This window comes from Haliotis rufescens, unplaced genomic scaffold (assembly GCF_023055435.1).
Source record: "Haliotis rufescens isolate VD_foot unplaced genomic scaffold, xgHalRufe1.0.p SCAF_5, whole genome shotgun sequence".
NCBI classification, from domain to species: Eukaryota; Metazoa; Mollusca; class Gastropoda; order Lepetellida; family Haliotidae; genus Haliotis; species Haliotis rufescens.
The window spans coordinates 16,226,802-16,253,084 of NW_025964223.1; the positions used below are offsets into that span (position 1 = coordinate 16,226,802).

General features: G+C 40.4%; 1 protein-coding gene across 4 annotated transcripts in view; it reads right to left on the minus strand.

Annotated features, from left to right (window-relative positions):
• Positions 1–26,283, minus strand: part of LOC124113286 (receptor-type tyrosine-protein phosphatase beta-like) — a 128,332-nt gene that overhangs the window by 67,660 nt on the left and 34,389 nt on the right. For all 4 annotated transcript variants that reach the window (XM_048383898.1, XM_048383900.1, XM_048383899.1 and 1 more), the window contains 7 exons: positions 12,360–12,647; positions 11,624–11,767; positions 9,855–10,133; positions 7,295–7,450; positions 4,326–4,619; positions 3,873–3,992; positions 963–1,244 (listed from right to left, as the gene is read on the minus strand). In XM_048383898.1, the coding sequence (XP_048239855.1) occupies positions 963–1,244; positions 3,873–3,992; positions 4,326–4,619; positions 7,295–7,450; positions 9,855–10,133; positions 11,624–11,767; positions 12,360–12,647 (1,563 nt within the window). The remainder of the gene's footprint in view (positions 1–962; positions 1,245–3,872; positions 3,993–4,325; positions 4,620–7,294; positions 7,451–9,854; positions 10,134–11,623; positions 11,768–12,359; positions 12,648–26,283) is intronic.

Genomic DNA, 26,283 nt, shown 5'->3' on the forward strand with positions numbered 1-26,283 from the left:
TCTTGGGTTTTGCCAAAGTATGAGGTATCTATGGCATACGTCATTCCAGACTTCCTGTCATATTTAGCTCACACCCTGTGATATAACTAAACTATTGTATTGTATAATAAAACGGCTTTAAAAGCAAATTACACTTATTGTTTCTTCAAAGAAAGTTAGTGACCCTTTCTATAACAGTAAATAATTGATAATGTTATATATGGGATAACACTTTCTCAGTTAAGAACAGATTCTAGTACCTGTTTGGTACTACAAAATGCCACAATGCCAAAGTGAGGCACCTCACCCACTCAGCTGCCGAGGCTTCCACAAAATGAAAGTCAAACAACTGTTAGTCAAAATAACGTACTTTGTGTTTCCCTCTGACAAATGCAAAGTGGCACGGCTCCCACAGCCGGAAGTTTTGAACACACAATGTCATTTAGAAAGTGGTCAAATGTAACGAATGTTATATTTGAGATAACGTTTTCTTAGTAAAGTACAGATTCTAGTACGTTTATGGGTTAAGTCTAATACCACACTGCCAGAGGGAGGCACCTAATCCCACTCAAAGTCAGCGATCTAACCCACTCAGCCACTGAGGCTTTCACAAAATGAAAGTCCGACAACTGGTAGTTTAGATGACGTACTTTGTGTAGCCCTCTGGTACAGAAGTTATAACCCTTGACGAACACCTTTGATGCAAATACACTTTATCTCACATAACAAGACTGATATATAGTTCCCCAACTGAAGAGTTGTAGCCGCGAGAAATATTGTAGCAAATACATCGATATCGTAGCTCAACTTATTGTTGTTGAAACAGATTTACCAGACACACATAAATGCTTGTTATTTGAACCAAATAATTGTCAAATAAGATAGATGAGGTGAGGTGAGGTGAGGTGAGGTGAGGTGAGGTGAGGTGAGGTGGTATTCCAACCACAAATGAACAGAAAAACGTCAATGTGAACTATACATACTTGTTCGCTCTGATGCTGCAGGTACAACGTCAGTCATCTCGTCACGTCCCTGCAGGTAGGTGATCTTTGTCTTCACAGACACAGTGTACAATCTCCCCGGCGTCAGGCCTGTAATGGGCGTGGTCCTGATGTCTCTGTCCACACTGATCGGAGTGATGCCCCCTGATGTAACAGTCACCTCGTACCCGGTAATGATGGCGTTAGATGGAGCTACCCAGGATGCTGTCATGGTGGTTGTGTCGTTTACGTAGGCCGTCACAGAGGTAGGCTTGAGTTGTTCAACTGAGTTGAAATGAACAGACACAGCACACACTGGTGTAGTCAACTATCTTTCACGAACCGAGATAAATACGTGGAATTGAAGTATATGTAGGAAGAAAATAATTTACGCAAGTGTCATTTCAATCAATCAATCAGTTTATTCGGTAATAGGCCTCCTCAGGCCCACGTACAGATATATACAATTTAGTTTCACATCAAGTGCTGCATGAAATATTATTTACAGGTAACAAGAACGAAGAAAGATAGCATCTTTAACATAATTGGCTAGGTTCTCAAGACAGTTTACATCAGAAGAGTTTAACATTCTAACCAGTGTGTCTTTACGATTATTACCAGTAATGAAGTCTAAATATGGGAAACATTTTAAGCGAATATCTTCATAAATAGTCATTTAATAGTCAAGTGTCATTTAATATTGAATGGAAAGCGGGACATGTAGAATGAAATACAAGATAATAGGACTTTATAGCAATTATACACGACTATGTGTAGATAGTTACTGTCGCACCGCGATTCGCTGTGCAGAGTTGCGTCCCTTGGGTACGCCATAATCCTATGATTGTGGGTCCGAATCCCGGTTCGACCCGATTATATTACTAGGTTTGTCAGCATCATACCCATGCTCGTGGGTTTCACCGAAGTGGTAAACGTCTGAGACCTGAATCACTTCGGGCTTTCCTCCCTCATTAAGCTGACACGCCGTGATGCAACTGTTAAAAGCGGCGTTAAGCCCAACTCACTCACTCACTCACTCACTCATATAATGTTCATGTTCCGAGTGGAATATTTTTTTACCTTTTACCCAATAGTAACCATTGTTTACTTAGGCATTATTGAAGAATGATAACGCGATCCACAATAATCAAGAAGGCGTAAAATATTCAAAAGCCAGGGAAAATTTGTATGTGATCAATTTGTTCGTATATTCTATAGTACATTTTTATGATCTGTGACCATACTATTTAATAGCACAGAGATATTTACGCTGTAAACCTAAACATATTTACAATGTTTTTAAATATGCAAATATCCCTTTCCAATTTACATGTAAAAATACATTGTTGTTTCAGGTCGCGTAACACTACCGGAAGTCACTTTCAACCTCTGTTGATTTTGCGAAACCCAGAAATGTTCTTTCGTCATTATATATTACATGTTGTCATATATACGTGTGCAATTCACTTATTAAGCTGAGTAGGTCAGCCCACCCATCTAACTGGATTTCATACACGATAGACCACACATAATCTGTAACATCGCAATCTGATCCGCATCCGAAAGTTACCTTTAACTCCATTTCACAAATATTTTAGAAATCCAGAGAAAAAATATCTCTAATTACAGTCAGTATATTTACTTTTTCCCTTTTAATTCGACATCAGGCGATTTTATATGGAATGAATATTTATGTTTGTATTGAACTGGAACATTACATTTTACATGAAAAGAATATGTAGTGTGATAAACTTACATGTGTGTGCAATCGCATTATGTATGAGTTTACACCCTTCACTTACTGTCTGACCGCCTCAGTGGTCTAGTGGAAGAGCGTCCACAACTTACATTTCTAATGTGGAAAGAAATACACAATCCCCAATGGCTTGGTCGATTTTCTAATATTGAAATATGTATGTATAATGTATAATTGGTAAAAGACTGTGTGTGTGTGTGTGTGTGTGTGTGTGTGTGTGTGTGTGTGTGTGTTGGTTAAAGCACGCCACACATCTACTGTTCTGGACCCCCAATGCTCATGCCTTCACCCCCCACTGCCCACATGTTACAAAATAGATACATCCAGATAGCTGACTGCAATAGTATAGGAAAGAATATAATAACTTGATTTCATAATGTGTGAAGGTTATGTTAAGTTTACATTACAAATTATGAATTATTTTCCACCATTCCGCGAAGTGTGTGACATACAAATAGTGTTTAAATATAATCTAATATAGAAATATTTCGATTTTATATGGAAGACAGTATCGAGGTGACAACCAAAAGAAAGAAGAGCATTTAGATTTTGTGAGGTGAGGTGAAATGGGGTTGACATCGCGTTCAAGATTATTGCACTTATAAGGCGACGTCAAATCGAGTGTGTGTGTGGTTGCTTCTACTAGCCCGGACTAATGCCGATTTTCCAGTGCTAGCCCAGGGAGATACCATGCCGCTGCTTAACATGAATACCGCACTCAGACACAGTATATTGACTCCGAGCCGACCAGTCCTTGTTTTAGCCCATCTTGTGACGAATTTTGGTATTACGCGGCCGGGGATCAAACACACGACCTTCCGCTCTCTGGGCAGACCCTCTACCACCAGATCACGGAGGCGGTCTGATATCGATTTTGTGCTGCAGTCATGTGACGTACGCATGTGGTATCCCACCACCTGTTGATTCACCACGTGGGTAATAATGGTATTTAGTAGGACACTGAACAAACTTCAAATGGTTTTTAGCTATACTTGAATATCATGAATATTTGAATTTTGAAGAATAAACAAGAACAATGTAGGCAAACCCTAAGAAGACTTGTTTACTGAAAGCAAGCGGCTATGTTTAGTAGACGTCGATGCTGCATGTTGAATGGATACTACATATAGATGTAAATAGTCGTATTAACCACTTACTGCTGGAACAGTCGGTAGCTCGGTAGTATCCCTCATCACAGCGACAACTACCACTGTAACAGTTGGTACGGGCATCGATACACAAACCAGGCTGTGAGCAGGTTTGATTGTAGGCGATCTCTGAAATCAATGATTAGGTTGGGGCGTGACTATATGCTGTAGTTCTCCCGTGGTGTAGAGGCAGATATATTTGATCTCGAGTCAAGCAGTGAAAACAGCGATTTAAATATTAAACGTCAATGCCAGAGAATAACCAGTCTCAATTATCCGACTAAACAGATCCCATTGGGCGTAAAAGGCAAAATAGCAGTCAAGATTACACGAAAGGATCACTGAAAATCAGTGATGAAACCAGGTGTTCGAGAAAAGGGTAAGCATATCTATCCTGCCCCACAAACAATACCCCCACCAGAGTAGCTACTTGTAGTAAATGTAAGTAAGTGTCACATTTACTTGTTGTAATATTCCTTTGGACCGAGGTAATCGTCTGACTCCTGCCGTACTGTGTGATGGTATGTGCAACTGTGACTGTATACTCTGTTCCTTGAGACAGGGGCTGAATGTTGTAGTTCTTTTGTTGTGTAGAGGCAGTTCCTGGTGATCCTGGTGATCCTGGAGGTCCTGGAGACCACACTACCGTGTAGATGTAGGTGTACCCCTCAGTGACATCTGTATTTGTCCAGCTGATGCTAATAGTGCCTGTTCCTATGGATGGTGGGTCTGTTATGACTGGTCGTAACACACTAACTGAAAGCATCCATGATCACATCGATTAGTGAAATATCTAACATCGATAATTATCATCAACGAGGTTATTGGATATAATGGCTTAATGTTCGCCTTAGATTTTCAATAAAATGTCCTGTCATATTTGTTTCTAACATACTTCATAACGTGCAAGTGTTGCTGTCCATCCTCCACTTGTGAAGATTCTGACATAAAAATAATGCATGAAGAATTTCCTGACGGATAGTGCAGTTTGATCATTAATCTGAACTTTTTTCAATTATTATGAATAAAGTTTTGAAGAAGACGTGTTTAGTGTGCTCTCTCCCTTCCCACCACCCCCATTCATTTAAAGTAAGATATTTTCGGCCCATAATATAATGCTAGGTATGGTCAATATGTCTACGGTCTACTTCACACGCTCTATATTTTTACAATTAATAAATGTTGTTTGCGATTACAGTCCTACAATATTCTTCATGCACCAAGGATTCACTGAATGTGTCTGCTTTAAAGGACACTGTCAGACAACTTTCCACTTGGCTCAAGGAAGGCTACGCTTATTTGCAATAGGAAGTTCAAGACTGAAAATATTTCAGCGATAAATGCCGTAATGCTGCTGTGAAACAAACAACAACAAAACCTGTGGTAAATGCAATAAAAACAGGAAATATAACACACACAAACAAATGTCCCTGTATTAAACAGTTGTCGAGGGGTATAGGTATAATAACTCACATATTCCTAATATTGGTAAAAATGTGATCTATAAAAGAAGAAAATATATCAAGCTAATTCCATAGAAGTATCGAAGGTATGCCTATTCTTGTTATGGCAGATATTGGGAACTTGATAAATATAGTTTTATATGTTAATGAGATGAATGGACCTCTGTCGATACAAGGTGTTCCTGAAAAGGGTAAGCATATCCTACTATACCGTTCGCACACGCCACTCACACTATGTATATAAAAAACGTAAGTGTTTGTTTTGTTGCCGCACACCCTACATAAGTGACCCTGTAAAACGACTACGGCTTGTTAACAATCGAGTCTTGATCAGACAATGAAGTGACACGAAAGTGTGTTTACGGTTTTTGTTGAAACTAAAAACGACATAAAACTTGTAAATATTCAGCTGCGTGCAAGTGATGCTAACAGTAATTATATGTGTATGCCCTTCATTGTTTCTGTAAATAACGTTTTATCCTGTATTCTAAATACCAGTTAACATAAGCGGTGTGATAAAAGGATATCGTGAATGACTAACAAAGTGGGTTCAGGGTTTAGTTTAGAGCTTATGGTAACACATCTGTACTGCACGCCACGTTTCAAATTGGTATTTTAATAGTATACAAAATGAAGTTGTTTCCTTTTATACATATCTTGAACTTTATTCCCACGTTGGTTTACACTAGAGCTCAGTCTTGCCATGTCACAAGCCACAAAGGCCTTATTTTCTGTATATAGATATAAATGAGAGTTTAGCTATTTACATGTTATGATATGTTTGGCATATTTGATGAAATAGTAACACCTGTCGTATATTGGGGCAGAACCCATAACAAAGAAAACCAGTTATGACGGCTTCTATCATTTACTGACGATGGCGTCATCCACATACACTGCTGACGTCACACACAGGCGTGGCACTGCTGTGGTGTAAACAATACCACGTGTTTCTACAGCACTAAATAACATAAATTGGTTGATGCATGTTGATGCATGTCATCGTAACCCAATTGTGTAGATCGGTGCTCATGATATCAATCACTGGATTGTCTGGTCCAGGCTCGATTATTTACAGACCGCCGTCATATAGCTGGATATTGCTGATTGTGGCGTTAAAAAACAACAAACAAACAAACATTCGGGTGCCATCACCCCGAGAATGTCCTTTTCCTATTTTACCTCATCTGACACATGTCATATATTAAACCTTTCACTCACATACGTACATTCGTTATTTTCATTGACATGGATGTAGTGGAATTTAACACAACATGACATATGACTCTTTGACGTCCTACCAAGCATTCTCACTCCCAGCAGAAATATTTTACTTCCAGTTATTAGTGTCATACTCAAACAATTCGACTGGGGGAAAAAATGCTAATCAAATGGTACAATGATCTGTCAACACAGACATTTCTAACGGGATATTAACACTTCGATTTTTGGGATAAAGTTATACTTTAGCTGAATTGAACAAGGGCAGAAATGAAAACTCTTTAAAATTGTAGACGTGTATATTTATAATATACATGCAACACAAGCTGTAGATTACCAACACATAAAATCTTTACACAGGCAGATCTAATCAGTTCTACATACATGGCCAGATATATACGAATGTCATCATTTTGTTTAACGCTAAATGGTAAAGTATTACTTTTATCTAGCTAATGTCATGTCTCTAAATTTTCTCACAACCAACTGTATCTCGTATTTGGCAGCTTTTGGCATTCTCAATGTGTATGTCAGAGCAGGGGAACGCTTTAACCCTTTGACTTCGAACAGGATCCACAGAATCGAAGTGATCAGTGATGGTTAGGAATATGTTTGTTGACTAAGTCTGGCATTTATTATCCTGCAAATGATTGATTTCATTCATTCGTGTTTGATGATATCGAATTGATTCAATGCCTAAATGTAGGAGGTCTGATGACCAATTACAGGCTACAATTTGATACTTACATTGAACACAAGATACTGGACTTGTATTCGGCCGATACCATCCACTCTTACAGAGACACTTCTTGTCTGATGGCACTGTAGTCTGTATACAATCTATATTGGAGTCTGAGGTGTCACACTGGGATGTCTCATTACATGCACCGCCGAAGACCTTTTCTGAAAGTAGCGTATTATAACACTACAGAAATGTCTTACAAACGGGGTAACGGTGATATGTTTTGTCATCAAAGCTCATTCAACAGTTATTATACTACAGGAAGAAAATAAACCAATATGTTAGAGAATAATAAGCTATATCCTGCTGTCAACGAGCTACAGATGAGCATTCCCCTCTATACATTTGCATGCCCTACAGGCTATGGCACTATATACTACAGTCTCGCTGATTTCAGTAACAGTCAACGTGGGTTTTGCGGTAAATGTTTCTGGAGTCTCTCTCTCCCCTCCCCCCTTCTCTCTCCGTCAAAACGCTGAAATATTGAATACAACTCATTCACTACAACTTTACTTCTTGATTTCAATACCGAAGCAAAGTTGTTCGTTGTGTTGAGTATTTTTGGTGAGGAGTCTTGAATTTGATATATTTGATCTCTAGTCAACTATTGACAACAACTATCAAATTATCAAAAGTCAATGCCAGAGAATAACCAGTCTCGATTATCCAACTAAACCGATTCCACTGGGCGTAAAAGGCAAATTTTCGGTCAAACTTAGGTGAATGGATCACTGAAATTTTGTGATGACACCAGGTGTTCGAGAAAAGGGTAAGCTTATCCTGTCCTACAAATAACTCAAACAGGAAGCCCATAGGTGTATCGCTCACCTGGATATTTATGCAATCATGACAAAATATATATTTGCATTGTACATGTATATAATACTGCAAATATTTTGACTCTGTCAGCATCTAAAATAGGTGGATGGCAAATATGACAGCATGAACGTGTATTTCTCAAGATACAAATGTATGGTAGAGGTGTGTTTATATCTACTCATATCCCTGATGTATTTGCTCTGTTATTTGCTGGTGATGTGCCAACCGTCTCTGGTACTGCTTTACAGCTTCAAAAGAAAATAAAGACCCTGGAGAAATTCTGTGATGATACTGGCATGAAAGTCAATCTGAATAAGAGTAAAATAATAGTTTTTTCGGAATGGAGGTCCTCTTCGCAGTTATGAAAAGTGTTTTTTGAATGGTCATAAGCTAGAAGTTGTCAACATGTACAGATATTTAGGAATTATTTTCTCACCAAAGTTATCTTGGACCAAGGCCCAAGCATGTCTAGCAGCCCAAGCAAGGAAAGCACTTCTATCAATATATAATTATCCAAAACAATTTGGATACATTAATCACCATGATCTTTTTAATATTTTTGATGCTATGATTTCACCAATCCTATGTTATGGATCAGAGATCTGGGGAACCAGCTACTGTAACATTATTGAGAGTGTCCATAACAGATTCTGCAAATCCTGTTTGAAGGAAATAAGTTCACCAACAACAATATGGTTCTAGGAGACTGTGGTAGGATCCCCAACAGTATAACTACATGTACATGTCAAGAGCAGTCACGTACTGGTGCAGACTAATTCAGATGGAACAACACAGGCTACCAATCCAAGCTTATTATATACTAAAATCTCTTGATAATGGTAAAATTACATGGGCACCACATATTAGAATGATTTTATTCCAGTTGGATTTGGTTTTGTTTGGCTAAGCCAAGACATTGGTAATATTCAACATTTCATGACAGATTTTAAACGAAGATTTTACGACTGCCTTACACAATATTGGCACTTTTCCCTTACATTATCAATACAATTACTACTCACGGTTCAAGCCATTACCAAATGTGGAATCATATATTACTTGTGATATGTCTTCTTACCAACGTAGACTTATAGCTATGTTCCGGTGTAATAATTTCAGACTTGCTGTTGAACTTGGGCGTCACAACAACATCCCATATAATGAACGTGTCTGCACTTTCTGTTTTTCAAAGGGACATAACCATGTTGAAGATGAATTCCATGTTCTTATGACTTGTGAACAGTATTCTCGAGCAAGAAGAAACTCTTTTCCCAAGCGTCTCGTTATCCCTCCCTCTATTGAGAATATTATAAGACTTATGTCAGCTGAAAACGAACAAATTATGAAAGGCTTAGGTAAATTTCTCTCCAAGTCATGAAAATCGAAAGGAAACACAGTGTGGAATGGTAAATCAGTATTAAATCTAATCAGCATGCAAATATATATACAGTATATTTCCATTGTATTATTGGCCGGTGGCCTGAAGTACCGAATAAATTTGTCTGTCTGTCTGTCTGGGGGTGGGGAAGGGTTGGGTGGTGGTATTGGGAGGGGGGGCGGGCGGTCAGCTCCATCATTTGTACAATTTTGAATCCTCACCATCAGAATACATTATTGACGAACGGACGACGGATGGATGGACGCCACGGTATCCCATAAGCTCAACTTGGTACTTCAGACCCGGTGAGCTAATAATACAGATTAACTTAGGTATTTGTAGAACATTTTAGTAAGTTTGGCATTTACTTGTTGTAAATGCTTTTGGGTCCGAGGTAATCGTCTGACTTCTGCCGAGCAGTGTGATCGTAAGTGCAACTGTGACCGTATACACTGTTCCTGGTGACAGGGGCTGGATGTTGTAGTTCTTCTGTGAGGCAGATACTGAAGGTACTGGAGATCCTGGAGACCACGCCACCGTATAGCCGTAGGAGTATCCTCCAGTGACATCTGTATTTGTCCAGCTGATATAAATATTGCCTGTTCCTATGGATGGTGTGTCTACGATGGCTGGTTTTAGTGAGTTAGCTGAAACAAATACATGTTCACAGAGATCACTGTACCGTGAGTCAACAGCCATGATCAACTGGCACGGTCGACACTGTTGTCCTTGTGCAATGAACATGACGTGTGGGTTATTGGGAAAGTGGTATATGGTATTGTGATCCTTTTATATTTGACTATTTTGGCCCCTTCATTTGTAACAGTCCTTCAACTTCAAGTCCTGCAATACTATTTGAAACAAGGAAAAGAACTTTATCACTATCCCCCTCCATGGGGCACATTAAAAGTTTGTTTGTTCATGTAGTACCGAATAAAAACTATCAAAATATTACTATAAAGCCCCACAAAGAAATCAGAATCTCATCAGAAAAAAATAATTAAATGTTAGATTAATACACACAAAAGGACCCTTCTCTTGAAAAATAAATCAAACTTCATTAGTATCTCTTTGATATGTTAACGTCAGTAGTTTCTTAGAAATCTTGTCCCCATTGCAGACACGATGCACCAAGTAAAAAAAACATGGATCAAGGGCCTTAACTCTTTAAATAAAATACGGACCAATTTTCTCAATTTTGACAAGTATCTTTTAGACAAGCATGCAAAATTTCATTCGAGTAACTTCAGCAGTTTCTGAGTAAACCTGTCCCCATTGCACACAATGTGCACTAAGTTGAAGAGCGCGGATCAAGGGCCATAACTCTCTAAACAAATAAATGACGAGGCCAATTTTCGGAATCAATCGTGACAAGTATCTCTAAGATAAGCTTGCAATGTTTCATTCATGTAACGTGAGTAGTGTCTGAGAAAAGTTGACCCCATTTCACGCAGTATGCACTTAGTTGAAAAGCATGGAGCAAGGGCCATAACTCTGTAAATGATAACTGTACGACACCAATGACCTACTCATTTGAGATCGTGATCAGTAACATCAGTGTGTAAATTTCATTTCTCTAACGTGAATAGACTTTTGGCGAAAAATTGTCCACATTGAGAAGCGGACTGACAGACGGACAAACTCAAAAGTCAGAACTATGACGACAGACGTTCCAACAACCCCTCCCCCACTTTTATGGCGGGTGATAATAATAACTATGTTTGAATTAATGAGGTAAGTTGAGACTGCGCCAGTCAATACTCAATGAATAAAAATCGTTTACACAGCGACAGGACATTACCTCACTTTTTCATCGCTTTAACAATTTTGCATTGGAGCTTGCGTACACATTCAGTGTCAAAAAAGAAATGCTTGTTCAGGTGGTGATCTGAAAGGGCAATTGTATTTTGCTTAACGCCAAGATAAAGTTAAATCAGGCACTTAACTACGCCTAGTTAGATACTTACTGTCCGTACATTATGATGATGGTGATGGCTTATACATCCCATCTTTACAGAGGTAACTTTTCTCTGTTTGCCATGCAATCTGTACACAGTCTGTGTTTGGGTCTGAGTTGTGGCACTGGGCCTTGTTACTACATACTCCGCCAAAGACTTGCTAACTATTTGGTACTTACTTTCAACACAAGGTGATGTATTTGGCCTATACCATCCAGCCTTACAGAGGCACTTCTTGTCTGCTGTAATCTGGACACACTCTATGTTGGTGTCTGAGGTGTCACACTGTGATGTCTCATTACATTCACCGCCGAAGGCTTGTTCTGAAAGAAGCGTATCATAACAGTACAGAAATATCCTACGAACGGGGTAACGGTGATTTGTATTGTCATCAAATTAAAGCTTATTAAACAGTTATTATATAAACTAAAGAACGAAAATAAACAAGATACAAGATAATAATAAGCTATATCCTTCTGTCAACGAGGTACAGATGCGTATTTTCCATGTTACTACTCACTCCGCCACAAACTTGCTCTGAAAGTAATGCATACTATCAATACAGAAATATGTAGAAAAACCGTGTATTTCTTATAAAGGCTGAACGTGAGTCCTTCATTGACAAAAGCTATTGAAAAACGTGTAACTTAGCACACGGGTGGAATGATATGTGGTAGTGGATTTAACAATGTAATTGTGGCATTGCCAACTTTTGAACATAACAGCTATATACATGTATTTATTTTAAACAATTCACTGTCTGTAAAGTGCTTGCTGACACATAACAACCAACATGACCTCGTTTAGATTAAATATGTTATTTTGAGAATGTCAAGAGAAGAAAATCAAGTTATATCTTGTAATACGACTATATCTCATGCCATCATGGACAACAATATTAGGGTGGAACTTAACTATTCGTTTCAAATGTCCTAGGGACCGAGATAGTCGTCTGGCTCCTGCCGTACTGTGTGATGGTAAGTTCGACTGTGACTGTATACTCTGTTCCTGGAGACAGGGGCTGGATGTTGTAGCTCTTCTGTTGTGTAGAGGCGGATCCTGGAGATCCTGGAGGTCCTGGAGACCACAATACCGTGTAGCTGTAGTTGTACCCCCCAGGGACATCTGTATTTATCCAGCTGATGTCAATATTGCCTGTTCCTATGGATGGTGGGTCTGTGATGACTGGTCGTAGTACACTAGCTGAAAGCATTCATGATCACATCGATTAGTGAAATAACTAACAACGTCGATAATTATCATCAACAGGGTTATTGGATATAATGGCTTATTAATATACGCCTTTGAATATTAATAAAAATGCCCTGTCATAGTTGTTTCCAACACAACACAACGTGCAAGTGTTGCCGTCCATCCTCCACTGACATAAAAATGATGCATTAAGAACGTCCCTCACTTGAAACGGACAGTGCAGTTTGATCATTCATCTGAACATTTTGCACTTATTATGAATAAAAGTTTGAAGAAGACGTGTATATGCATAGCCCACCACCCCACTTCAATTAAAGTGAGATATTTTTCGGACCATAATATACTGAACCCCTAAAGAAACGCCACCCCAAGTAACATTGCATGAAAATTTGGGTAATTTTGGTCAGTTTCTAAAATTTAACGTTACCTTGTCCGGAAAAATGAAATTTGATGATACAAAAACCAAAGCAGACCTCGTAGTGGAAGACCAAAGGTCACCACCCGACGTCAGGATCGTCAAATTGTGCGACAGCATCTTCAAGATCGCTTTGTTACTGCTGCGGAAACTGCTCGACAGGCCATGGAGACACACCAACGACACATTAGTGCGGACACCGTGCGTCGACGATTGACGAGCAGACACCTCCACTGTCACAGGCCACACCGAGGACCCATTCTGACACCACGTCATCGTCAGGGTCGTCTACAGTGGGCAACACGGCACCAGCATTGGCGCCACCAGCAGTGGGGAAGAGTCCTCTTCTCAGACGAGAGTCGTTACTGTACCTCAACATCCAATGGAAGAGAAAGAGTCTGGCGACGTCGTGGGGAACGTTATTCGGATGCTTGTGTTGTTGAGAGTTGTGGGGTGGTCCGAGCATCATTGTGTGGGGTGGAATTGATCTTGCACAGAGAGTCGGCCCTGTGGTCTTCCAGAACATTGGTCCAGGGAGAGGCAATTGTGTCCCAGCAGCTCGGTACATTGATCAAGTCTTGAGATCACGAGCCATACCTCATTTGGCACGTCGCCACAACCACGAGTTTCAGCATGATAACGCCCGTGCCCACAATGTGAGAGCAACAAGAGACTTCCTCTAGCAGAATGGCATCAGAACCATGCAGTGACCTGCCCTCAGTCCCTATTTAAATCCCATTGAGCACCTGCGGGACGAGATTCAAAGACGGCTGAATGAACTGCGTCAGGCGTTCCTCAGAGTGTTGGCTCAAGTGCCTATGGCCTTCATCAACCGCCTCATCCGTTCCATGTATCGACGTTGCACGGCAGTCATCAATGCACATGACGGACACACGAGATACTGACTTGTGATGCCATTTTCTAAGAGACTAGTGTTGTGTTTCACTTTAAGAACATTTCACACTCTAGGTTCAACCTTGATGATCACTTTTCCACGTTTCATCTTTTTAGTATCTCACAAAGTATGTTTACAGTGTTTGGACAAATAAGGTTTATCATACATCTATCCATGGAGACGTTTCTTTTGCGGTTCAGTATATAATGCTAGGTGTATATGGTCAATGTGTCTGTGGTCTACTCCACACACTCTATGTTTTTACTATTAATAAATGATGTATGCGACGAGAGTCCTACAATATTCTTCATGCAGCAAGGATTCACTGAATATGGCTGCTTAAATGGAAACTTTCAGAAAACTTTCCACTTGGAACTTCGGACGGTTCCCTTCTCGTGAATCGCGTCAGTCGAGGTGCATATAATCTAATCTTCACTCGCCTGTTATATTATCATTACATCTTACCAAGGAGATTATTAGTGGGTAAAGTGATTTAGTTTGTGTTGTTCGTATGTGAACCTAAGTAGTATTGTTAGGAATAATGTCGCATTCTAGTCCTGAGTAAAATCTCAGCGTAAAAAAACATTTCATAATAAAAAGTCTCTGCTGAAGCGTGAATTTCTTTTATTCCCTGTCACGACCTTACAGAGCTTTTCCTTGCTCTTTCATGGGGTGAATGCTGAGTAAGTGCATAGAGCATTAAAACAAAATATAATTCACATTTTGCGTTACCTATTTAACGATTGACACAATTCTTTAATGAAAAATGTTTTCTTCAGCATTACGCTGCATGACACCAGGAAGATGAGGGAATATTTCCTCACTGAGCTTTATATTATTTCTGAATCAGGTGGGTAAATCAGTCGAAGGAAATTGCCTATTTGACCTTTATTGAATTTGAACTCTGTCAGATCATCGATTTACATGAAGCTGAAGCTGATGTTTTGATGTACCAATCCAAGCAGAAAAACTGAGTCATATGCATTAAGAAACTGATCAGTAAGAAATGGAGCACAAATGATGCCCAAATAATGCCTACTAAATGTTTTATCCCCAAATTTCATATCGATGTTATCATTGAGGAATTACAGTTTTTCACATGTTGTTTTCTCAGTAAACTGCAGATGACTTTGCTGTCATTTTGACAAATTGTTCTAAACCTCTGTTACTAGGTCTGTGGTCATCACGTTTTGTAACAAACGCCGAATGGATCAAGGAATATTAAAGAATGTCAACAAGGGGTGACGTTTTGAAAAATTACATTTGTTTCCCAAATGTCAAGAACGCGCCGAGAAACCAACATCTTAAACTTGAATAAACTGATAAAATGGCGACAGTGCAAACACACGATCTCAATTTCAGTAAAAATAGTAAATATCCCGTCTCGCGTCCTTGTATTTTCGCTAATTAGACGCAGTCCGTGCGTGTGCGTATGCGTAAACGTATAACATCAATGCCCACTGAAAGGCTTTCATTGATATACTTCTGCCATGGTCTTGTAGCACACGAACGCGCTTCGCCGGCTCACTACTGATCGCTCTACCACTGCGGTATCACATACTCGTTTAACGGGCCATTAGCACCCGAATAACCCTTAGACCGAAAAGGGATGTTGGATCGTGCAGCGAGAGTCATTGGAGCGTGAGCCACGGTTACGAGTCACACATCCAACGATACCGGGAAAGATTAGTTACGTTTACGATGCCCGAAAAGGCTGCTGAAAATCGGCAAAATTGAGAGACGGAGCGCCTGACGATCATCTGTGAGCATTGGCCATGTTTTTGACTCGGAGTTATTTTCTTGCGGCGACCGGTGGTCCACACCCCGATCGGTAATGGATCTGTGACTCATCTTCCGGTAGCCCACCAGTGACCCAGTGAGGAAATGGGACTCATTTTGCAGTGCGCAAGTGTGGTATGGTCACCGGAGAATAGCCGAAAGGTCATCTGCCGGGAATCGGTCAATACTCGGACGATTAACCCAAGTCGTAAGGTGACCAACGGGAGTCCGGGCAAGCATCGAGCAGGCGCCGAGCGGATATGCTTCGTCGGACACCGGGAATGTTGGCGTGCCTGTTACGGAGTGTATATAATGGTGTAAATGGGATGAGCAGCATAGAATGTCTTCGGGATGCCTGTCCCTCCATACACACTGAGACTGGCCTGGCTCCGTATGCAGTACGCTAGAGCCCGACACCGTCACAACGTGATCCTGGCAGCGCTGGTACAGAACACGGTACAAAAACGGCGAACACGAACTATGATAAGCCGGGCACTGAGCGGGCTTTTTTTTATAGCGAGCAGGAAAACGAGCCGTGTTCATCTGGTTTACATCGGACGGGCACCGTCCGGGTATCGGGAGCTTACCGGCCGATTCCAGCCAGATGACCAGTCAATCACTGGACGGTATAAGCCTACCATTTTGTCCAAAATCCTTCGGGTATCTACCGATCATCTTTTGTTTTATGACTCCTGCACAGATGTGTCACAGAAACCATCGGTGAAACCCACCGACTCCCCTTCATCGTCCGGCGACCGTTGTATATGTGCCTGAGACATAAACTGCCGGCCTTTGTAGTATTTTGGAAGTGAATGTTTTCGTTTGACAAGAACTTCATGCCAGCAACCTGTGATAATCTGGAAACATGCTTTTAAGAGTTCGGCGTCTTTCAATTAATCATCTACAGTACACATATTATCGCTCCTTATGCGGCCGACACGTGGTGACCTCTTTTCAAACCGCTGTTTATTCTACTCCACGTCCTGACTGTGTGCTGCATGTTGATGACAATGTTGTTGTAACATAAATATTTTTTTCCAGTCCAGTCATCCATTATAAAGGACATTCGGAAGTGAAATTCCTTTCTTTTCGCAAAATTGTTCAACTGTCATAAATTATATTCATGGTCTTATCCAGTCTTATTCATATCCAGCAGAATGTCTCTTAGGATAGCTTGGTATTGTAGCTTGCTAACACATGTACTATTACAGGGGACGTATTGGTACAGTTCATGTTATGATTTTACAGATTAAAATATATAAATGTAGCAAAGAGGGTTCGGGTGATCCTGGCACAGTCAGGCTGGTTAGCTCATTATTAGCTCAGGGTCTTTGTCCCCTCAACACGCAGCCTAGACAGCGAATGGGGGACTTCTCCCAGGAAGCGCTGCGTAGTCCACCAAGAACCTTTCGGAGAATGTGAAGACTCCTTAACACTGCAGCCTTCTGAGGAATACATAACCATATTTTGGGTCGTACCATGGATGGACCTCAAAACGACAAGCATGCCGAAGACGATAATAGAAGGATCGACAGCTTCGAGTGGTAACTGGGAGTGGTCCTGAGCAGCGAACAGAAAGCTTTCTGTTTCACTTTTCAGGTCAGCTGATTTCATCCATGCAAGCATTATCTCTTTCTTCTTCTTCTTCTTCTTCTTCTCGCGAAGATAACTTTAATTATGTGTTGGCACGTCCGATAATATCAACATTTTGCCTAGCAGTCAATGTTCCTGAAATGGCAGGTCACTGATCCACTGTTAACGTCATCACAAGTCAATAGCGTCTGTGCCTTCCTTGAGAGTTGAAAACTGTCTTACATCTCCTGCCCATCAGACAAATCAGAGAACGGATCATTGAGTGGTGCCCCACTCTTTTTGAAAAGCTAGAGCCAGGTGTGGCAGAGTTTCTTGTTGTGGTTGTCGCTGTCGAAGTCGTCAGTCCAACTCGTCCCATAAATGTTTTATTGGTTTAAATCCGACAATTGGTAGGGCCAAGGTAGGACATAAATGTTGTTGATCTGTAGAAGGGCAGCCTCGTGCTGTGAGGCCTAAGGTTGTCGTTGTTCTGCCGTTGTTTGAGATGGCTGCCCACATCATGACCTGTCACCACCAAGTCTGTCAGTCTGTCAGTCTCCTGTACGCAGTTTGCCGCAGAAACGTTTATTACGACGTCTATAAATTCATGTTCCATCGTGCCAATGAAACGGAAAGCTGGACTCGTCTCTAAACCGGACATGTCTCCAACACAGCTGAGGCTATACTCTATGCACCTGATTCCACTGAGGTCGTCGTTGGCGATGTTTCTGTATCAAAACAATACCACGTTTGGCACGAATGCCTGCCTGGCGCAGGCGGTACCGAAACGGTCCGTTCTGTGACGATCCAGTGCGTTGGTAGTCCCACAGGTTCTACATGATCTCGGTCGGTCGCCTTTTGATCCATGTTGTTTATAGCGGTCTCACAGTCTTGTGATGGTGCTTAGGGACACATTAAACGCCCTGGCAACGACCGACCTGGATTCCCCTGCTTCGAAGTGGCTGATAGCGTTGTTCCTCTTTGTTTCATTGTATGTGTGCTACACTCGGCGAAATACAGTTGTAAGGCAATACGAATTTGCTATGTACCATATGTTATATACCCGTGTGTTTTTTAGGTGAACAATTGACTTGCCTTTGCATGTGTTTGTGACGGGTGCCACCGGTGGGGCAGGATACGCTCACTTTTTCGCGAACACCTGGTATCATTACTATTTGATAGTGATTCATAAACACATGCTCATTATATAGTCGGAATCGTACAATCGACTCTGCTTTATGCAGATATTTCTATTGGATATGGAGTGGGTTTTGTCCGTTTTTTATCTGAATGTTCTGGTGACTGCGTTTTTGTGACTGAAACTATAGGACTATGCTGGGGTCCACACACGACATTAGATTTACAAATGTTGTACCACTAAGTCGGCTATTTTTACTTTGTATACCGAATGTATCACTTTTGCGTGTTTTATGGATATAAATGAACAGACACGTCTTGAAATATACCGGGTTATATCAGGCTTGATCCACCCGAAGTCACTAAATCCTACCACGTGCTGTCCTGCGCCACCGACCGGCGTTTTTTGCTTGGCTGTGGCATGTGCGACTTTTTCAACTAAACAAATGTCCAAAACTAAGTGTACCAAAAGTTTGAAAGATTATGAAAGAAAAACAAAAACATGTAGGAAGTCAATATGTATATGTCAAGATTATCCAATATATGTTCGATGGGGTTTAAGCATGAGAACTTGCCGGCCATGGTAAAACGTGAACGTTCGCGCTGTTCAGTAAGTTCTGTGTGAGCCTTGCCTTTTTGTGGTTTCGCATTGTCTTTCTGGAATAAATGTGTGCAGAACGGGTATCAAAATTTCATCCGATATCATTGGGCATTCGGGTTTCGTATTATTAACGACATGCATGACAGATGGCATGTCGCTTGGGGCGTCCATCAGCAATCTGTCATTACAAATGATGAACACCGTCACAAAGAACAGACAGGCCAATCTGTGATACTTAATCATCTGACAATACTTTTAGTTTGTGACGTCAGTGCGCCAACTGTGACGAAAAGGTTTTACTTTAATGATTTTATTTCAAACTTTATGTTTTTTTGTGCTTTTATTTTATGTAAATATGTATGTACATTTTATAAACGTATACACGTAAAAGTAGCTGCACGGCAGTATCGTCAGAAAGCTCTGAATATCAATAACATTACAGTAACCTCACCAGGAGCATTTTCGTACTTGTCCACATGCGATTGAATTGGATGGAAAGTGGTTTCTAATGACGAACTTTTGTCGTAATCTAATTTAAGCATCGTGATTGGTCCAAATCAAGCACATGACCTAAGGCAGCCAATCATATTAAAGCAATTTCGTGTATGATATATTTCAGATTTAGACGAAAGTCTTTGGTTATTTTGAACGTGTTAAGCAGGCACTACGGGGACATAGTGTTCTAGGTTACGACCTGTCGCATAGATTTTTCATGCATATATTTTGGAATTAAAAATCGTGCCCGAGCCTTAAATATAAGATGTAAATATAATGCATTTGCTAACTGTCTAAGTACTTAAACTAATACGCATTTGTCGTTGCATTCATCACGGGGACAAGACAGTTACGCAAGGAGTAGGCATCGCCATGGCACCTATTGTGCGTGCTACCCACCTTACTGATTTGTTCCTTTCAGCACACAATTGATATTTCTGCATCGATTGCCAAAATCTAAAAACGGGAATTTGGCCAAGAAGATGAACTTAAGCTGCGGGTATATCGATTATCTGATATCGTTCAATAATGGTGACCACAATTACGCAAAATAGAGCTCCCATCAAAGCGTTCCCTCGTCACGTCGAAAACCATGGTTCGATCCCCAAAATAGGTACAATGTGTGAAGCCCATTTTTTACGTCCCCCGACGTGATATAGCTAGCACATTGCTTAAAGCGACGTAAAACCATACTCACTAACTCCTCCCAGTAATCAATGGATATGTTCTTTTCAAATGTACGGAGGATGTTTGTCATAAAGAAATTGAATGATGTTCAATAATAATAAGAATAGTAAGGCTGTTTGCCTGTTGCCGATGCTGTGAGTATGTCGTGGGGTGTAATTTCGTTTGTCTGCTATTTCGTTGCCTGTTCAACAATGAATTATGTGCACCCGATTTATACTTTTTTATGTTACCACGTGCAGTTCATGTGTTGACAAACTGCCATGCATTGCCTATGATGATGAAATAATACCTCTGTTATTAAATCGTCTTGAATGACTACCGGAGACTTCTTCGTCTTCTTTTAAATGTCCATAAGAGCCTTGTTCACAGGGAAAACAGTACTGTTCGCACAGACATATGTAATATATACTGTTGTAAATGTCTATTTCTTATTGTTCAAATTGAAAGAACCTCAGTATGTCTAGACGATACTTCTGGCATATTGGTTTGTTGGTGTAACGTACTGGGGTGGGGTCATGATTGTAGTCAGAAGACTTTTAAAATGACAAATTTAATGGCACCTCAAACTAAAAATGATAAAGATGTGTGTGCATGTATATATTTTCACCACCAACAAATGAACAATCTACCCGAGTCCCCATGCTAACATAGAATCTCATGACAGCAGCCAATCAGGATCGTCTTTACATTATTCATATACCTCGGCCACATTGCCAAGAGTACAACACATACGATAAAAAAATTTGCACATGGACAGGTGGGGAAAACTTTGCAATACAATATAAATGTTACATTACACAGGCAGATTTGTTTTTGAAATATACAACAAAATAATTGATGAGCGAAACAGTTTTTGTTGCTAATAGTTGATCGAATTTTCACCATGGTCGATGCATGTAATAGTAGCTTGAGATGTAGAGCTTTCTGTTTTCCATATAATAAAAGGACTTACTGAAAGGAGATGGTTTTCACCTTCAAGTATATTATGATTACATGCTTAAGTAAATCAGTACTGATTTTGTCATTGTGACAAAACTGTCAAATACCCAACAAATGGCTCAGAGATCGGAATTAACATTAGATTGCGGATAAGATCTTTATTTGGACATAACTCAACATTATATTTCTCTGGTTCGAATACAGACTTAGAATAATGTAGAAAAACGGTTTAGAAATGAAGAAGAAATAATTTTAGTATGTCAATTCTGAATCTCTATGTCATACAAAATATTGTATACAGTTGTATATATTCCCACTTGTGTGCGATCCTAACATATGTAAGTCCAGTTTCCAATAGCCATAAAGACTTCCAAACCATGAATAAGCGTGGACGTGAAAACGCGACAAACGACCAAATATCGAAATCTCGCGTTTTCAAAAGTGCGGGAAAACCAAATGTCGTATATTTGCTATCTTCTACATTTATAACCACGTTATCGAACCTGCGAAAACGCGATATATATGTTTTTGTCTGACAATCACAAATAGATAACTTCTAGAAAGGTGGTCCTGCATTAGCGTCATTTCTAATTTCACAGCGTGTTTATCTATATTTCTGTCGGGAATAATGTGAGGGACAATACGTTTGCCCAATACACTATAATATTCCGATGCTGGATTACATTGTGATTTTGTAGCAGTGACATTTGGATGGTATTTTAATGTCTTAACTTCATCCTCATCATCACATTGGAGATTTAACGTGCGCTTTCCGGCTCTTAGCCTATGTCGCACACGGGGTTGCACTTATACTATTAGGGGGAAAAAGCGTAATGAATAAGTAAAGAAGAGCAACCCCCCAAAAAACGTTTACAATACTTATTCTAAAAAATAGGCTAGTGGGGAGGGGGGTGGCTGGGTGGATGTGGGTAATAAAAAGGTATTCAATAATATGGAAAGTTTGGGCTAGGGTTGGAGGGGAAGGGGGTCAAGCGTTGGAAGGCACGGCGTCGGCTGGCGAGCATGGTCTCTAGGCGATATCCTCCCAGCAGTTTCTTCGCTACGTCCTCTTCCCTAGGGTTCGGCGCCTTGAAGAGGTTCTTGGTGAGGAGGGCGGCGGAGTGGGCGACGAAGTGCTTGTTAGCCTTCAGATCGCAATCAACGAAAAAGTGAGAGAGATCTTTGAAACTAGAGATCTTGTGCTCAAACTTTTCCTTCCCCATACACTGAATAAGTATAAGTGGGGCTCCGGAGGTGTTGGATGAAGGGTAGGTCTCAATGTCGTCTGCATTGGGGTTGGTGTGGGGCTTGTAGTACCGCAGTATTACCTCCGCCTTGTCCAGTAGCGTGGCTCTGAGGCTCTTGTCCTTGTCCTCGACAAGGGTGGTCTGGGTCTTGCCGTCGCTTAGGGAGAGGGGCTCTGGTGGGATGGTCTGCATGCAGCTGTCGCTCATGGTGGGCGGCGAGGTCTAGCATTCTGTTGACGCATCGGTGGTGGTTGGTCGGGAGGCTGGTTCGGGAGAGGGGATGTCTCTCCTCTTTCTCTTCTTTCTCCCGTCACCCGTACCCTCAGGAGAGCGGAAGGGCTCCTCCCCTCTGGATTCGAAGGGAGCGAGTTCCATCACTGCTACTGGGGGCAGAGGGGTGGCAGGAAGGGCCCCCTCTATCTCCATGTCGAAGACTGGAGGGGATCCCGACTTCTTCTTTCTTGGAGGCCTGGCCTTCTACACCGGGCGGGGTGCAGGAAGGGTAGGGGCCGGTGTGGGTTCCACTTGAGGCTTGGGCTTAGCCGGAGCTTTGGAGAGGGTGGAGGTTTTTGACTTGTGAAGGAAGTCCCCAAACCGGTAAGCCAACAGGGGCTCTAGGATGGCAACAAGCTCCCTCGGCAGAGACTTGGCGAGATCTCACATGGTTGAGGCATAGAGCGAGCTTGGATGGACACGTCAGTTTGAGTGTCCTAACCGTCTTATCTTGGTTTCTTTGAACATATCTATTTTACAATTATTGGATGTAACATGGTGTTTTATATTTTATGGTTTAAGGGTAAAATCAGCATAAAAATAATGTATAAGTCATAAAAAGGTTGTTAAAAATATTGATGGTTGGTTGCAGTATTCTAACGTTTGTGGTTTTAAGCGAATGTCAAATAGATTGACATTTGGTTTTGTGTATCTATTAGTTCATATGACTTTCTTTCATCTGAATGGTTATGACGTCAGAGTTATGTAAAGTATAATGCTGGATCAAGTTGGTTGGTTGGTTTGTTGTTTAACTCCGCTCTCAGTAATATTCCAGCTATATGACGGCGGTCTGTAAATAATCGAGTCTGGACCAGACAATCCAGTGATTGATATCATGAGCATCGAGCCACGCAATTGAGATCGATGACATGCATCAACCAAGTCAGCGATCCTGACCACCCGATCCCGTTAGTCGCCTTTAACGACAAACATAGTCACCTTTTAGGGCAAGCATGGGTCTGGATCAAGAGTATTGCCTCATTCTGGATCCAGGATGAAAGTTGTTTATCACCCAACCACAATTCTTAGCTTCTCATTGGCTAATTTAAAAACTGAGGTAGTCTTCTTTGCATCAATCTAACCACCTCACAATCACAGCACAGCACAGGTGTGCAACAGGGTTAAACAGGTCAGTTAAATACTTAAACACTTAATTATGTTTAGCTTTATTAGTTCTTTTATATGTCCATTAACTATGTTTTTTCTTAAAAATTAATGTTATTTAGTATCTCGTTAAATATGATAATGTTGAAAAATGTATTTAAGTACTCGTATCTAAAGTATCTGATGTTGGTCAACTAAGTCAAAGTTTAAGTCTATTTGGTAATGTAGAAAGTTGCAACACATGTTCTGATTAGAGTTAAAAATAATTATTAAACGTCAGCTTTTGTCAGTTGGCTGTGTGCATATATATCAAATGGTTTTGTGTGAATTGTGTGAGTGGAGACCATGAGTGATGGTGAATGCATTGTCACACTGTTGTATGATGGTGTTTGTAAATTACAGACAATCTATGGTCATCGAGCAATCGGCAAAACGTTGTATTTGGCGGGAGATTGTCTCCCTTGGCGTGATAACATATGTCTTGACTAAATGATAAATTTGTAACAATTTACATGTGTTGTAAGATACCATAGTACCAATATATTTTGTATGTAAGCCTCTTGTGATATTTATGTATAATTGATATAATTTATGGCCGTTACTATTTTGTTGTAATTGATTCAGGGCCATTTCGTCATTTCTCTATCTCTAAATCTGATTAAAACCGATCACAACCCCACAGCGAGTCATGTTTCACCCTTGGCGTTTAACCAGATGTAACAATTTAACCATGTTACCAATCATTTTAATGGTTTTCAAGTCCACATTGTTAAACGAAAATGAAATCATATACACTCTTCAAAAAAGAAAGGCACAGGTAGTGTGTAGTTCATTGAACCTGACTACACATAAAATCCGGTATATATAATGAATAGATGTTATTGGAAAATGTTGGTGGCCTGATATTCGACAAACGGTGCATCAAAACGCAGCCATTGCCGATTTACAATGTCTTAAACGGCATTGTCTTCACACTTGTTAAAATATGTCATGGAGGAAAACAGTAAAGCAAAATGTACAATGCAAGTTATGGCATTCGTAACTCGTGGTAGTGGCTATAAAAAGGCAAGCACAAGCCAATAATTTGTCATTCAATTGTCAACACTTTTCAAATTCGAAAATAACGAGACTCAGCGCTGCCGATCGGAACATCGCCATAGCACGTATCCAAAGAGGGCAATGACAGTCTTCTGTTGCGCGCCACTTCAACGTCCACCACAGAACCATTTGCCCTGGCCGTCGATATCTCCAGATCTCAACCCAATCTAACACCTCTGGGATGAACTCAATCGACGTGTACGTCAACGTCAGAACACACCACAGACACTCCCACAACTGGCCAACGCCTTACAAGCAGAATGGCACAGAATTCCGCAGGGGTGGGTGGGTGGGTGGGGGGTATTTTAAAGGTTCATGAACATTAATTACACTTTTGTATCTGCAACATACATGTCACCAAAGCCATGAAAACTACAGTTACACTACACCTTTGCATGTGTCATTATTCAAAATTAGTTTTAATTCAAACACTAGTATCTCATTTTCCTGTCATTATGAAGCTTCAGTGTTGCAGGAAATTTGAATTTAGTAACATACCTGAAAACAAGTAATGAATCTGTTGGTAACGTATTTGTTGAACAAAACCTTTACAGGAACATTTTGTATAAATATAAAGGTTCATAGGGGCTGTCAATCAAGGCTGGAGGCGAAAAGAAACCACGAATATCACAGTGAAACGAAGCGGAACAAATATGTCGGGGAGAAGGCGGCTGTTTGAATGACTTGGTCTGTTAAGCTAGATTTAATCATCAGTTCCCTTAGATGTTCGATAGATGCGTGTTACGACGTTAATTGTAATAAAAAGGTAAATTGTAATACTTGCAGCAAATTGTAATAATTTTGACGTAAATTGTAATAGCAACGTAAATTGTAAAAAAAATTGACGTAAATTGTAATACGCAAATTGTAATAAAAATTGACGTAAATTGTAATAACCTTACTACCGTAGTGTCCAAGACGCCAATTGACTAGAAATGATCTTTGTCAGTTGAGCTTGCGTTTCACATGTACAATTCGAGAAATATTGTGTATGTTGACAAACAAAACTGTCAAGTAAGGGATGGTTGGTATAGGCTTTATCGTACAATCGCCATTAAAGGGTGGTGTGAACATCGATAAATTTAAATGACTGAAAGATCCATCCTCGGGTTCAAAATGATGAGTTACACGAACGTATATTCTACAAATAACTTAATTGTGACATATTGTTCAATACTCTTATAAGGCTGTTCAAGATGTTTTTTGCATGACTTGCTTCAACAGTACGTTGACCAGTTCGACACGACTGAACGAGTGATGACGAAGGGTACAAACACAAGCTGGTCAACCAGTGCTATGCGAGTTGATAAGTAGTACATGATCCTTTTCTTGAAACAAACGAGGGAATTTAATCATATTTATACAATTCATTTTATTTTGACGAA